Here is a 14257-nt window from a genome sequence, read left to right as displayed (position 1 = left end):
ATCATCCCCAAAAATACCCCAAAATCCCACAAAAAATACCCCAAAAATGTCCCAAAAATCGCCTCAAAAATCCATCAAATAGGCAAAAATGCCCCCAAAAATACCCTGAAATCTCTCATGTTCTCACCTGTACCTGGAGAGCACCGTGGCCTCGTGGTACGAGCAGGTGGGACCTCAAAAATACCCCCAAATATCCCCAAAAATATCCCCAAAAATACCTCAAATCACCCCAAAAATACCCCCAAAAATTGACCCAAAAATACCCCCAAAAATCCCATTAAAATAGGCAAAAATCCCCCAAAAAATACCTCAAAATCACCCCAAAAATATCCACAAAAATACCCCAAAATCACCCCAAAATATCCCCAAAAATACCTCAAAATCACCCCAAAAGTACCCTCAAAAATCCCATCAAAATAGCCAAAAATCCCCCCAAAAATGCCTCCAAATCCCACAAAAATCCCCCCAAAATCACCCCAAAAATCCCTAGAAAATGCCACCAAAATCCCCTCAAAAATCCCATAAAAATAGCCAAAAATACCTACAAATCATCCCCAAAAATACCCCAAAATCCCCCCAAAAATACCCAAAAATGTCCCAAAATTCGCCTCAAAAATCCCATAAAAATAGGCAAAAATCCCACTAAAAATCCCCCCAAAAATACCCTGAAATCTCTCATGTTCTCACCTGTATCTGGAGAGCACCGTGGCCTCGTGGTACGAGCAGGTGGGAGCTCAAAAATACCCCAAAATATCCCCAAAATATCCCAAATATACCCCAAAAATATCCAAAAAATGACTCAAAAATCCTCTCAAAAATCCCATCAAAATAGGCAAAAATGCCCCCAAAAATACCCTAAACCCTCCCAAAAATATCCCCAAAAATACCTCAAAATCACCCCAAAAATACCCCAAAATTGACCCAAAAATCCTCTCAAAAATCCCATTAAAATAGCCAAAAATACCTACAAATCATCCCCAAAAATACCCCAAAATCCCACCAAAAATACCCCCAAAACTGCCCCAAAACCCCTAAAACTGTCCCAAATTCCCCCAAAATCCCCCTGGGACCCCCCAAATCTGCCAAGACCCCCGAAAATCCCCCAAAAATCCCCAAATCCCCCCAGGGCATCCTGGAGAGCATCCAGAGGAACAAATGAGACCCAGGACCCCTCAAATGCCCCCAAATGCCCCCAGAGACCCCCCAAAAACTGCCCCAAAATCCACTAAAAATGCCCAAATTCTTTCCTGAGACCCCCAGGAACCCCAAAACCCCCCTGGGACCCCCAAAATCCCCCAAATTCCCCAAAAAAAGCCACTCAGGACCCCCAAAATCCCCCCAAATCCCCCCAATCCCCGCAGGGCATCCTGGAGAGCATCCAGAGGAACATGTGAGACCCAGAACCATCAAATGCCCCCAAATCCCCCCTGAGACCCCAAAAACTCCCCCAAAATCCCCAAAATCTGCCCCAAAACCCCTCAAAAATCCATTCAGGACCCCCAAAAATCCCCCCAAATTCCCCCAGGGCATCCTTGAGAATATCCAGAGGAACATGTGAGACCCAGAACCCCTCAAACATCCCAAATGCCCCCAGAGACCCCCAAAAACTGCCCAAAATCCCCTAAAAATGCCCCAAATTCTTTCCTGAGACTCCCAGGACCCCCAAAATCCCTTCAGGACCCCCCAAAAATCCCCCAAATTCTCCCCAGGGCATCCTGGAGAACATCCAGCGGAACAAACTGCTCTTCATCGAGACCCAGGACCCCCAAATCCCCCCTTGAGACCCCAAAAGCTCCCTCAAAATCCCCAAAATCTGCCCCAAAAACCCCTCAAAAAAAAACACCCAGGACCCCCAAAACCCCCTGGGACCCCCAAAATCCCCCCAAATCCCCTCAGGGCATCCTGGAGAACATCCAGAGGAACATGTGAGATCCAGAACCCCCAAATCCCCTATTGAGACCCCCAAAACTGCCCCAAAACTGCCCCAAATCTCCCAAAAATCCATTCAGGACCCCCAAAATCCCCTGGGACCCCCAAAATCCCCCCAAATTCCCCAAAAAACACCCAGGACCCTCCAAAATCCCCCCAAATTCCCCTCAGGGCATCCTGGAGAACATCCAGAGGAACAAACGAGACCCAGGACCCCCAAATCCCCTCCTGGGACCCCAGAAACTGCCCCAAAACTGCCCCAAATCCCCCCAAAATCCATTCAGGACCCCCAAAATCCCCTGGGACCCCCAAAATCCCTCAGGACCCCCCAAAATCCCCCAAATCCCCGCAGGGTATCCTGGAGAACATCCAGAGGAACATGTGAGACCCAGAACCATCAAATGCTCCTAAATCCCCCCTGAGACCCCAAAAACTCCCCCAAAATCTGCCCAAATCCCCTCAAAAAAAGCACCCAGGACCCCCAAAAACCCCTGGGACCCCAAAATCCCCCCAAATCCCTCCAAAGACACCCAGGAGCCCCCAAATCCCCTCCAAATTCCCCCAAATTCCCCTCAGGGCATCCAGAGGAACAAAGGAGAACCAGGACCCCCAAATCCCCTATTGAGACCCCCAAAACTGCCCCAAAATCCCCTAAAACTGCCCCAAATCCCCCCAAAATTCCTCCAAGATCCCCCAAACCCCCCTGGGACCCCCAAATTCCCCCCAAATTCCCCCAGGGCATCCTGGAGAGCATCCAGAGGAACATGTGAGATCCAGAACCATCAAATGCCCCAAATTTCCCCCCAGGACTCCCAAAAACTCCCCAAAATCTGCCCAAATCCCCCAAAATCCATTCAGGACCCCCAAAACCCCTGGGACCCCCCAAAATCCCCCCCAAATCCCCCCAGGGCATCCTGGAGAACATCCAGCGGAACATGTGAGACCCAGAACCCCTAAATCCCCCCTTGAGACCCCAAAAACTCCCCTAAAATCCCCAAAATCTGCCCCAAAACCCCTCAAAAATCCATTCAGGACCCCCAAAACCTCCTGGGACCCCCAAAATCCCCCCAAATTCCCCCAGGGCATCCTGGAGAACATCCAGCGGAACATGTGAGACCCAGAACCCCTCAAACATCCCCAAATGCCCCCAGAGACCCCCCAAAAACTGCCCCAAAATCCCTAAAAATGCCCAAATTCTTTCCTGAGACCCCCCAGGACCCCCAAAATCCCCCAAATTCCCCCAAATTCCCCCAGGGCATCCTGGAGAACATCCAGAGGAACAAATGAGACCCAGAACCCTCAAATGCCCCTAAATCCCCTCCTGAGACCCCAAAAACTGCCCCGAAATCTGCCCAAATCCCCCAAAATCCCCTGGGACCCCCAAAATCCCCCTGGGACCCCCAAAATCTGCCCAAGACCCCCCAATTCCCCCAGGGCATCCTGGAGAGCATCCAGCGGAACATGTGAGACCCAGAACCATCAAATGCCCCTAAATCCCCCCCAGGACTCCCAAAAACTGCCCCAAAATCTGCCCAAATCCCCCCAAAATCCCTTCAGGACCTCCAAAAAAACACCCAGGACCCCCAAGACCCCCCAAATTCCCCCCAAATTCTCCCCAGTGGCATCCTGGAGAGCATCCAGAGGAACAAACAAGACCCAGAACCCCCAAATCCCCTCCTGGGACCCCAAAAACTGCCCCAAAACTGCGCCAAATCCCCCCAAAATCCATTCAGGACCCCCAAAATCCCCTGGGACCCCCAAAATCCCTTCAGGACCCCCCAAAAATCCCCCTAAATTCCCCCAGGGCATCCTGGAGAACATCCAGCGGAACAAGCTGCTCTTCATCGAGACCCAGGACCCCAAATCCCCCCTTGAGACCCCAAAAACTGCCCTAAAACCCCCTAAAACTTCCCCAAATTCCCCCAAAATCTGCCCAAGACCCCCGAAATTCCCCCCAAATCCCCGCAGGGCATCCTGGAGAACATCCAGCGGAACAAGCTGCTCTTCATCGAGACACAGGACGGGGCAGAGACCAGCGTGGCCCTGGAGAAATACCAGGAGGTGCTGGGGGGGTCTGGGGGGTCCTGGGGGGATTTTGGGGGTCCTGAGGGGGATTTTGGGGGGTCCTGGGGGGGATTTTGGGGGGTCCTGAGGGATTTGGGGGGTCCTGGGGGGGATTTGAGGGGTCCTGGGGGGATTTTGGGGGTCCTGGGGGGTTTGGGGCTCCCAGGTGAATTTTGGGGTCCCAGGTGAATTTTGGGATCCTGGGGAAGTTTTGGGGTCCCTGGATGGGAATTTTGGGGGAGTTTTGGGGGTCCCAGGTGAATTTGGGGATCCTGGGTGGAATTTTGGGGAAGTTTTGGGGCTCCCAGGTGAATTTTGGGGGAGTTTTTGGGGGTCCCGGGTGAATTTTGGGGCAGTTTTTGGGGGTCCCAGGTGAATTTTGGGGCTCCCAGGTGAATTTTGGGATCCTGGATGGAATTTTGGGGTGTTTTTGGGGTCCCAGGTGAATTTTGGGGCAGTTTTTGGGGTCCCAGGTGAATTTTGGGGGTTCCAGGTGAATTTTGGGGTGTTTTTGGGGGTCCCAGGTGAATTTTGGGGTGTTTTTGGGGGTCCAGGTGAATTTTGGGGTCCCGGGTGAATTTTGGGGGTCCCGGTGAATTTGGGGTCCCTCTCCCCATTTCCCCCAGGCGTGTGAGAGCGGCCGCGGGGCCGTGCTGCTCTCGGTGGCGCGCGGGAAAGTGTCCGAGGGCATCGACTTCGGTGAGATTTGGGAAATTTGGGAAAATTCGGGAAAATTTGGGGAAAATTCGGGGGTTTTGGGGCAAATTTGGGATTTTTGGGGCCATTTTTGGGGTTCAGGGGGGGTTTGAGGGGATTTTTGGGGTCCCTTTTTTGGGGGTTCCCACCCAAATCTTGGGGCAAAGTGTCCAAGGGCATTGACTTTGGTGAGATTTGGGAAAATTTGGGAAATTTGGGCAAATTTGGGAATTTTGGGACAATTTTTGGGGTTTTTGTGGCAATTTTTGGGCCATTTTTGGGGTTCAGGGGGGGTTTGAGGGGATTTTTGGGGTCCCTTTTTTGGGGGTTCCCACCCAAATCTTGGAGCAAAGTCTCCCAGAGCATCGACTTTGGTGAGATTTGGGAAATTTGGAAAAATTTGGGAAATTTGGGGTAAATTTGGGAATTTTAGGACAATTTTTGGGGTTTTTGTGGCAATTTTTGGGGGTTTTTGGGGGGATTTGAGGGGAATTTTTGGGGTTTTGGGGGGATTTTCATGGCAATTTTGGGGTGGATTTCCTTGGAAATTTGGGGTTTTTTTTTTTGTTTTTTTGGAGGAGATTTGAGGGGAAATTTTGGGATTTTTGGGGGAATTTGAGAGGATTCAAGAGGAAATTTTGGGGTTTTTTTGGGGGGATTTTCATGGCAATTTTGGGGTTTTTGGGGTGGATTTCCTTGGAAATTTGGGGGTTTTTTGTTTGTTTTTTGGGGAGGTTTGAGGGGAAATTTTGGGGATTTTTTGGGGGATTTTCATGGCAATTTTGGGGTGGATTTTTCTGTTTTTTGGGGGGATTTTCATGGCAATTTTGGGGTTTTTTGGGGTGGATTTTCTTGGAAATTTGGGGATTTTTTTTGGTTTTTTGGAGGAGATTTGATGGGAAATTTTGGGATTTTTGGGGGAATTTGAGAGGATTCAAGGGGAAATTTTGGGGTTTTTTTGGGGGGGATTTTTCATGGCAATGTTGGGGTTTTTGGGGTGGATTTCCTTGGAAATTTGGGGGGTTTTTTGTTTGTTTTTTGGGGAGGTTTGAGGGGAAATTTTGGGGTTTTTTTGGTGGATTATCATGGCAGTTTTGGGGTGGATTTCCATTGCAATTTTGGGGTGGATTTTTCTGTTTTTTGGGGGGATTTTTCGTGGCAATTTTGGGGTTTTTGGGGTGGATTTTTTTTTGAAATTTTGGGGGTTTTTTGTTTGTTTTTTGGGGAGGTTTGAGAGGAAATTTTGGGGGTTTTTTGGTGGATTACCATGGCAATTTTGGGGTGGATTTTTCTGTTTTTATGGAGAATTTTCGTGGCAATTTTGGGGTTTTTGGGGTGGATTTTCTTGGAAATTTGGGGGTTTTTTTTTGTTTTTTGGGGAGGTTTGAGGGGAAATTTTGGGGTTTTTTTGGTGGATTATCATGGCAATTTTGGGGTGGATTTTTCTGTTTTTAGGGAAAATTTTCGTGGCAATTTTGGGGTTTTTTGGGGTGGATTTTCTTGGAAATTTGGGGGTTTTTTTTGGTTTTTTTTTGGAGGAGATTTGATGGGAAATTTTGGGGTTTTTGGGGGAATTTGAGAGGATTCAAGGGGAAATTTTGGGGTTTTTTTGGGGGGATTTTCATGGCAATGTTGGGGTTTTTGGGGTGGATTTTCTTGGAAATTTGGGGATTTTTTTGTTTTGTTTTTTGGGGAGGTTTGAGGGGAAATTTTGGGGTTTTTTGATGGATTATCATGGCAGTTTTGGGGTGGATTTTTCTGGGTTTTGGGGGGATTTTTCATGGCAATTTTGGGGTGGATTTTCTTGCAAATTTGGGGTTTTTTTGTTTGTTTTTTGGGGAGGTTTGAGTTGAAATTTTGGGGTTTTTGGTGGATTATCATGGCAATTTTGGGGTGAATTTCCATTGCAATTTTGGGGTGGATTTTTCTGGTTTTTGGGGGGATTTTTCGTGGCAATTTTGGGGTTTTTGGGGTGGATTTTTTTGGAAATTTGGGGGTTTTTTGTTGTTTTTTGGGGAGGTTTGAGGGGAAATTTTGGGGTTGTTTTGGTGGATTATCATGGCAATTTTGGGGTGGATTTCCATTGCTATTTTGGGGTGGATTTTTCTGTTTTTTGGGAGAATTTTCGTGGCAATTTTGGGGTTTTTTGGGGTGGATTTCCTTGGAAATTTGGGGGTTTTTTTGTTTGTTTTTTGGGGAGGTTTGATGGGAAATTTTGGGGTTTTTGGGGGAATTTGAGAGGATTCAAGGGGAAATTTTGGGGTTTTTTGGGGGATTTTAATGGCAATTTTGGGGGTTTTTTGGGGTGGATTTCCTTGGAAATTTGGGGGGTTTTTTGTTGTTTTTTGGGGAGGTTTGAGGGGAAATTTTGGGGTTTTTTTGGGGGGATTTTCGTGGCAATTTTGGGGTGGATTTTTCTGTTTTTATGGAGAATTTTCGTGGCAATTTTGGGGTTTTTTTGGGGTGGATTTTCTTGGAATTTTTTTTGTTTGTTTTTTGGGGAGGTTTGAGGGGAAATTTTGGGTTTTTTGGGGGGAATTTGAGAGGATTCAAGGGGAAATTTTGGGTTTTTTTGGTGGATTATCATGGCAGTTTTGGGGTGGATTTTTCTGGTTTTTTGGGGTGGATTTTCGTGGCAATTTTGGGGTTTTTTTGGGGTGGATTTTCTTGGAATTTATTTTGTTGTTTTTTGGGGGGGGATTTAATGGGAAATTTGGTTATTTTGGGGTCCCTGACCCCCCAAATCTCCCCCAGTCCATCACTACGGCCGGGCCGTGATCATGTTCGGGGTCCCCTACGTTTACACCCAGAGCCGGATCCTCAAGGTCAGGGGGGCTCGGGGAGACCCCTCCCCAAATTCCCAAATTCCATTTGGGGGAGATCCAGGGATTTTGGGGGGGATTTGGGGGTGTTTTAAGGGGATTTATTGAATTTTGGGGTTTTTTTAAGGGGATTTATTGGATTTTTTGGGGGATTTTAGGGGGATTTAGAGGGGCTTGGGGGGAGACCCCTCCCCAAATTCCCAAATTCCATCTGGGGGGTCCCTGGGGGAGATCAAGGGATTTTGGGGGGTTTGGGGGGGATTTTGGGGTCTTTAAGGGGATTTATTGAATTTTGGGGTTTTTTAAGGGATTTATTGGATTTTTTGGGCATATTTAGAGGGGTTTGGGGTCTCAGGTGTGGCCCCCTCCCCAAATCCCACCTGGCCTGCAGGTGGGGGGTTCTTGGAGGGATTTTTGGGGTTCCTGGGGGGACTTTGGGACACCTGAGGAGGTTTTTGGGGTTTCTGAGGAGGTTTTTGGGGGTCTCAGCCCCATTTTTCCCCAAATCCCCCTGGAATTCCTTCAGGAGCAGCTCCAGGTGTGAGATGGGGTTACCTGGGGGGGTTTTGGGGTTTCTCAGGGGATTTTTGGGGTTCCTGGATGGATTTTTGGGGTTCCTGGGAGGTTTTTAGGATACCTGGGGAGGTCTTTGGGGTTCCTGGGGCGCTCTGTGGGATTTCTGGGGAGGTTTTGGGGAATTCTGGGGGGATTTTTGGGGTTTCTGGGGAGGTTTTTGGGGGGTCTCAGCCCCGTTTTCCCCCCAGGCCCGCCTGGAGTTCCTGCGGGAGCAGCTCCAGGTGTGAGATGGAGCTACCTGGGGGTGGTTTTGGGGTTCCCTGGGGGATTTTGGGGGTTCCTGGTGAGATTTTTGGCATTTCTGGGGAGGTTTTGGGATTTCTGGGGAGGTTTTTGGGGGTCTCAGCCCCGTTTCCCCCCAGGCCCGCCTGGAGTTCCTGCGGGAGCAGCTCCAGGTGCGCGAGGGCGAATTCCTGACCTTCGACGCCATGCGGCACGCGGCTCAGTGTGTGGGGGAGGGCACTGAGGGGGAAAACCGACTACGGGCTCATGGTGTTCGCTGACAAGGTTTGGGGGAGATTTGGGGGTGTTTGGGGTCAGTTTGGGGGATTTAGGGTCGGTTTTGGGGGGTTTGGGGTCGGTTTGGGGGTGTTTGGGGTCGGTTTTGGGGTGTTTGGGGTCACTTTGTGGCGGCGCAGTGTGTGGGGAGAGCACTGAGGGGGAAAACGGATTACGGGCTCATGGTGTTCGCTGACAAGGTGGGCACAGGGATTTGGGGTCAGTTTGGGGGATTTAGGATCAGTTCTGGGGGGTTTGGGGTCGGTTTTGGGGGTGTTTTAAGGGGTTTTGGGGATGTTTGGGGTCACTTTGTGGCGGCACAGTGCGTGGGGAGAGCCCTGAGGGGGAAAACCGACTACGGGCTCATGGTGTTCGCTGACAAGGTTTGGGGGTCATTTAGGGGATGTAGGGTCAGATCTGGGGGGTTTGGGGGTGTTTGGGGTCGGTTTTGGGGGATTTAGGGTCAGTTTGGGGTCACTTTGTGGCGGCTCAATGTGTGGGGAGGGCACTGAGGGGGAAAACCGACTACGGGCTCATGGTGTTCGCTGACAAGGTGGGCACAGGGATTTGGGGGGTTTGGGGTCGGTTTTGGGGTATTTTAAGGGGTTTTGGGGTGTTTGGGGTCAGTTTGTGGCGGCGCAGTGTGTGGGGAGAGCCCTGAGGGGGAAAACCGACTGCGGGCTCATGGTGTTCGCTGACAAGGTGGGCACAGGGATTTGGGGTCAGTTTAGGGGATTTAGGGTCAGATTTGGGGTTGGTTTGGGGGTGTTTGGTGTCAGTTTTGGGGTCAGTTTGTGGTGGCTCAGTGTGTGGGGAGGGCACTGGGGGAAAACTGATTACGGGCTCATGGTGTTCGCTGACAAGGTTTGGGGGGATTTTGGGGGATTTAGGAACAGTTTGGGGTGTTTGGGGTTGGTTTGGGTCAGTTTGGGTCAGTTTGGGGTTGGTTTTGGGGTTTTGGGGTGTTTGGGGTCAGTTTAGGGCGGCTCAATGTGTGGGGAGGGCACTGAGGGGGAAAACCGACTACGGGCTCGTGGTGTTCGCTGACAAGGTTTGGGGGGATTTTGGGGATTTGGGGTCAGATTTGGGGGGTTTGGGGGTGTTTGGGGTCAGTTTGGGGTCGGTTTGGGGTCAGTTTTGGGGGGTTTGGGGTCAGTTTTGGGGTGTATTAAGGGGTTTTGGGGGGTTTGGGGTCAGTTTGTGGCGGCTCAGTGTGTGGGGAGAGCGCTGAGGGGGAAAACGGATTACGGGCTCATGGTGTTTGCTGACAAGGTGGGCACAGGGATTTGGGGTCAGTTTGGGGATTTAGGATCAGTTCTGGGGGGTTTGGGGTGGTTTGGGGTCAGTTTGGGGGATTTTGGATTGGTTTGGGTTGTTTGGGGTTGGTTTGGGTCAGTTTGGGGTCAGTTTTGGGGGGTTTGGGGTCAGTTTGTGGCGGCTCAATGTGTGGGGAGGGCGCTGAGGGGGAAAACGGATTACGGGCTCATGGTGTTCACTGACAAGGTGGGCACAGGGATTTGGGGTCAGTTTGGGGGATTTAGGATCAGTTTGGGGTCAGATTTGGGGGTTTGGGGTCAGTTTTGGGGTCGGTTTTGGGGTGTTTTAAGGGGTTTTGGGGGTGTTTGGGGTCATTTTGGGGTGTTTGGGGTTGGTTTGGGTCAGTTTGGGGTCGGTTTTGGGGTGTTTTAAGGGGTTTTGGGGGGTTTGGGGTCACTTTGTGGCGGCTCAATGTGTGGGGAGGGCACTGAGGGGGAAAACCGACTACGGGCTCATGGTGTTCGCTGACAAGGTTTGGGGGAGATTTCGGGGTGTTTGGGGGTGTTTGGGGTCGGTTTTGGGGTGTTTTAAGGGGTTTTGGGGTGTTTGGTGTCACTTTGTGGCGGCTCAATGTGTGGGGAGGGCACTGAGGGGGAAAACCGACTACGGGCTCATGGTGTTCGCTGACAAGGTTTGGGGGTCATTTAGGGGATTTAGGATCAGTTAGGGGTCGGTTTGGGGGTGTTTGGGGTTGGTTTGGGGGTGTTTGGTGTCAGTTTTGGGGTCAGTTTGTGGCGGCTCAATGTGTGGGGAGGGCACTGAGGGGGAAAACCGACTACGGGCTCATGGTGTTCGCTGACAAGGTGGGCACAGGGATTTGGGGGTGTTTGGGGTCGGTTTGGGGGTGTTTTAAGGGGTTTTAAGGGGTTTTGGGGTCACTTTGTGGCGGCTCAATGTGTGGGGAGAGCACTGAGGGGGAAAACGGATTACGGGCTCGTGGTGTTCGCTGACAAGGTTTGGGATCAGTTTGGGGGATTTGGGGTCAGTTTTGGGGGGTTTAGGGTCAGTTTGGGGTCAGATTTGGGGGATTTGGGGGTGTTTGGTGTCAGTTTTGGGGTCACTTTGTGGCGGCGCAGTGCGTGGGGAGGGCGCTGAGGGGGAAAACGGATTACGGGCTCATGGTGTTCGCTGACAAGGTGGGCACAGGGATTTGGGGGTGTTTGGGGGATTTAGGGTCAGTTTGGGGTCAGTTTTGGGGGATTTGGGGTCAGTTTGGGGGATTTAGGATCAGTTCTGGGGGGTTTGGGGGTGTTTGGGGTCAGTTTTGGGGGGTTTGGGGTCACTTTGTGGCGGCTCAATGTGTGGGGAGAGCACTGAGGGGGAAAACCGACTACGGGCTCATGGTGTTCGCTGACAAGGTGGGCACAGGGATTTGGGGTCGGTTTGGGGGTGTTTGGGGTCGGTTTTGGGGGATTTGGGGGTGTTTGGGGTTGGTTTTGGGGGATTTAAGATCGGTTTGGGGTCAGTTTTGGGGTGTTTTGGGGGTGTTTGGTGCCAGTTTTGGGGTCGGTTTGTGGCAGCGCAGTGTGTGGGGAGGGCACTGAGGGGGAAAACGGGGATTACGGGCTCATGGTGTTCGCTGACAAGGTTTGGGATCAGTTTGGGGGATTTTGGATTGGTTTGGGTCAGTTTGGGGTCAGTTTTGGGGGGTTTGGGGTCACTTTGTGGCGGCTCAATGTGTGGGGAGAGCACTGAGGGGGAAAACGGATTACGGGCTCATGGTGTTCGCTGACAAGGTTTGGGGGAGATTTTGGGGGATTTGGGGTCAGTTAGGGGTCGGTTTGGAGGTGTTTGGGGTTGGTTTGGGGGGGGTTTAGGGTCAGTTTGGGGTCAGATTTGGGGGGATTTGGGGGTGTTTGGTGTCAGTTTTGGGGTCACTTTGTGGCGGCGCAGTGTGTGGGGAGGGCACTGAGGGGGAAAACCGACTACGGGCTCATGGTGTTCGCTGACAAGGTTTGGGGGAGATTTTGGGGTGTTTGGGGGTGTTTGGGGATTATTTTGGGGATTCCTGGGGTTATTTTGGGCTCCCAAACCCCATTTCTTCCCCGTTTTTTCCCCTTTTTCCCTGTTTTTTCCCCATTTTTCCCAATTTCCCGTGTTTTCTCCCCGTTCCCAGCGCTTTGCCCGCGCAGACAAGCGTGGGAAGCTGCCGCGCTGGATCCAGGAGCACCTGCCCGAGTCCCACCTGAACCTGACGGTGGACGAGGCCGTGCAGGCGGCCAAGAGGTTCCTGCGCGAGATGGCCCAGCCCTTCCGCCAGGTGGGGATCCAGAATGAGCCAAAATTAGCCAAAATTTGTCCTTTGGGTGCCTTCTGATCCCTCCCAGCCCTTCCGCCAGGTGGGATCCGAAATTAGCCAAAATTAGCCAAAATGAGCCCTTTGGGTGCCTCCCAGCCCTTCCGCCAGGTGGGGATCAAAATTAGCCAAAATCATCCAAAATGAGCCCTTTCAGTGCCTCCTGATCCCCCCCAGCCCTTCCGCCAGGTGGGGTTCCGAAATTATCCAAAATCATCCAAAATTATCCAGAATTATCCAAAATTATCCAAAATGATCCCTTTGGGAGCCTTCTGGTCCCTTCTGATCCCCCCCAGCCCTTCCGCCAGGTGGGGATCCAAAATTAGCCAAAATCATCCAAAATTATCCAAAATCAGCCCTCTCGGTGCCTCCCAGCCCTTCCGCCAGGTGGGCTCCAAAATTAGCCAAAATCATCCAAAATTGTCCAGAATTATCCAAAATGATTCCTTTGGGTGCCTTCTGATCCCTCCCAGCCCTACCACCAGGTGAGGGATCCACTGGATCCAAAATTAGCCAAAATTATCCAAAATGAGCCCTTTTGGTCCCCCAGCCCTTCCGGCAGGTCAGGGGTCTGGTGGATCCCCCAAATTACCCCAAACCCCCAAAATCCCCTCAGATCCCCCCAAATACCCCTCAGCTTCCCCCAGATCCCACCCAGATCCCCCCAGATCCCCTCACTGGATCCCCGGATCCCTGTCCATTCCAGGAGGACCAGCTGGGGCTGTCGCTGGGGACCCCCAGATCCCCTCAGATCCCCCCTAAACCCTCTCAGATCCCCCCAGATCCCCATGGATCCCCTGACTGGATCCCCTCACTGGATCCCTGTGTTCCAGAAGGACCAGCTGGGGCTGTCACTGCTGAGCCCCCCAAATTCCCCCAGATTCCCTCTAAACCCCCCCCAAATCCCCCCATATCCCCCCAAACCCCCTCAGATCCCCCCAAATCCCCTCAGAACCCTCTCAGATCCCCTCAGATCCCCCCAGATCCCCTGACTGGATCCCCTCACTGGATCCCTGTGTTCCAGGAGGACCAGCTGGGGCTGTCGCTGCTGACCTGGGGACCCCCAAATCCCCTCAGATCCCCCCAGATCCCCCCAAATCCCCCCCAAATCCCCCCCAAGCCGTCTCAGATCCCCCCCAAATTCCCTCAGATCCCCCCGGATCCCCTCACTGGATCCCTGTGTTCCAGGAGGACCAGCTGGGGCTGTCACTGCTGAGTCCCCCAAATCCCCCCAGATCCCCCCCAAACCCTCTCAGATCCCCCCAAATTCCCTCAAACTCCCCCAAATCCCCTCAGATCCCCCCGGATCCCCCCAGATCCCCCTGATGGATCCCTGTGTTCCAGGAGGACCAGCTGGGGCTGTCGCTGCTGACCTGGGATCTGTCCAGATCCCTTCAGATCCCCCCAGAATCCTCCAAATTCCCCCAAATCTGCCCTAAATTCCCCCCAAACCCTCTCAGATCCCCCCAGATCCCCTGACTGGATCCCCTGATGGATCCCTGTGTTCCAGGAGGACCAGCTGGGGTTGTCACTGCTGACGTGGGGACCCCCAGATCCCCTCAGATCCCCCTGAACCCCCTCAGATCCCCCCAAACCCTCTCAGATCCCCCCAAACCCTCTCAGATCCCCCCAAATCCCCTCAGAACCCTCTCAGATCCCCCCGGATCCCCTCACTGGATCCCCATAGCGGATCCCTTTCCCCCATTCCAGGAGGACCAGCTGGGGCTGTCGCTGCTCACCTGGGATCCCCCAAATCCCCCCCAAACCTCCTCAGATCCCCCCAAATCCCCCCAAATCCCCTCAGAACCCTCTCAGATCCCCTCAGATCCCCATGGATCCCCTGACTGGATCCCCTGATGGCTCCCTGTGTTCCAGGAGGACCAGCTGGGGCTGTCGCTGCTGACGTGGGAGCAGCTGCAGGCGGGGGAGGTGCAGCAGCGCCTCCAGGGCATCTCCCAGCAGCTCTGAGGGACCCGAGGGACCCACCGGGATCCATTGGGATCCACTGGGACCCACCGGGACCCACCGGGACCCACCGGGACCCACCGGGACCCACCGG

At 52.4% G+C, this 14257-nt stretch overlaps 1 protein-coding gene across 1 annotated transcript in view; it reads left to right on the top strand.

Annotated features, from left to right (window-relative positions):
* ERCC2 (ERCC excision repair 2, TFIIH core complex helicase subunit) overlaps positions 1-14257 on the top strand; it is a gene marked incomplete at its 5' end in the record, with an annotated part of 37374 nt that extends 23117 nt beyond the window's left edge. The window contains 7 exon segments of the mRNA XM_074531807.1: positions 3898-3990; positions 4620-4692; positions 7444-7514; positions 8450-8546; positions 8739-8785; positions 12019-12162; positions 14074-14257. Of these exon segments, the coding sequence (XP_074387908.1) occupies positions 3898-3990; positions 4620-4692; positions 7444-7514; positions 8450-8546; positions 8739-8785; positions 12019-12162; positions 14074-14166 (618 nt within the window).

Source organism: Zonotrichia albicollis, chromosome 39 (assembly GCF_047830755.1).
Source record: "Zonotrichia albicollis isolate bZonAlb1 chromosome 39, bZonAlb1.hap1, whole genome shotgun sequence".
In the NCBI taxonomy this organism is placed as follows: Eukaryota; Metazoa; Chordata; class Aves; order Passeriformes; family Passerellidae; genus Zonotrichia; species Zonotrichia albicollis.
Note: the sequence above shows the minus strand (reverse complement) of the source record. Positions and strands in the feature narration are given on the sequence as shown.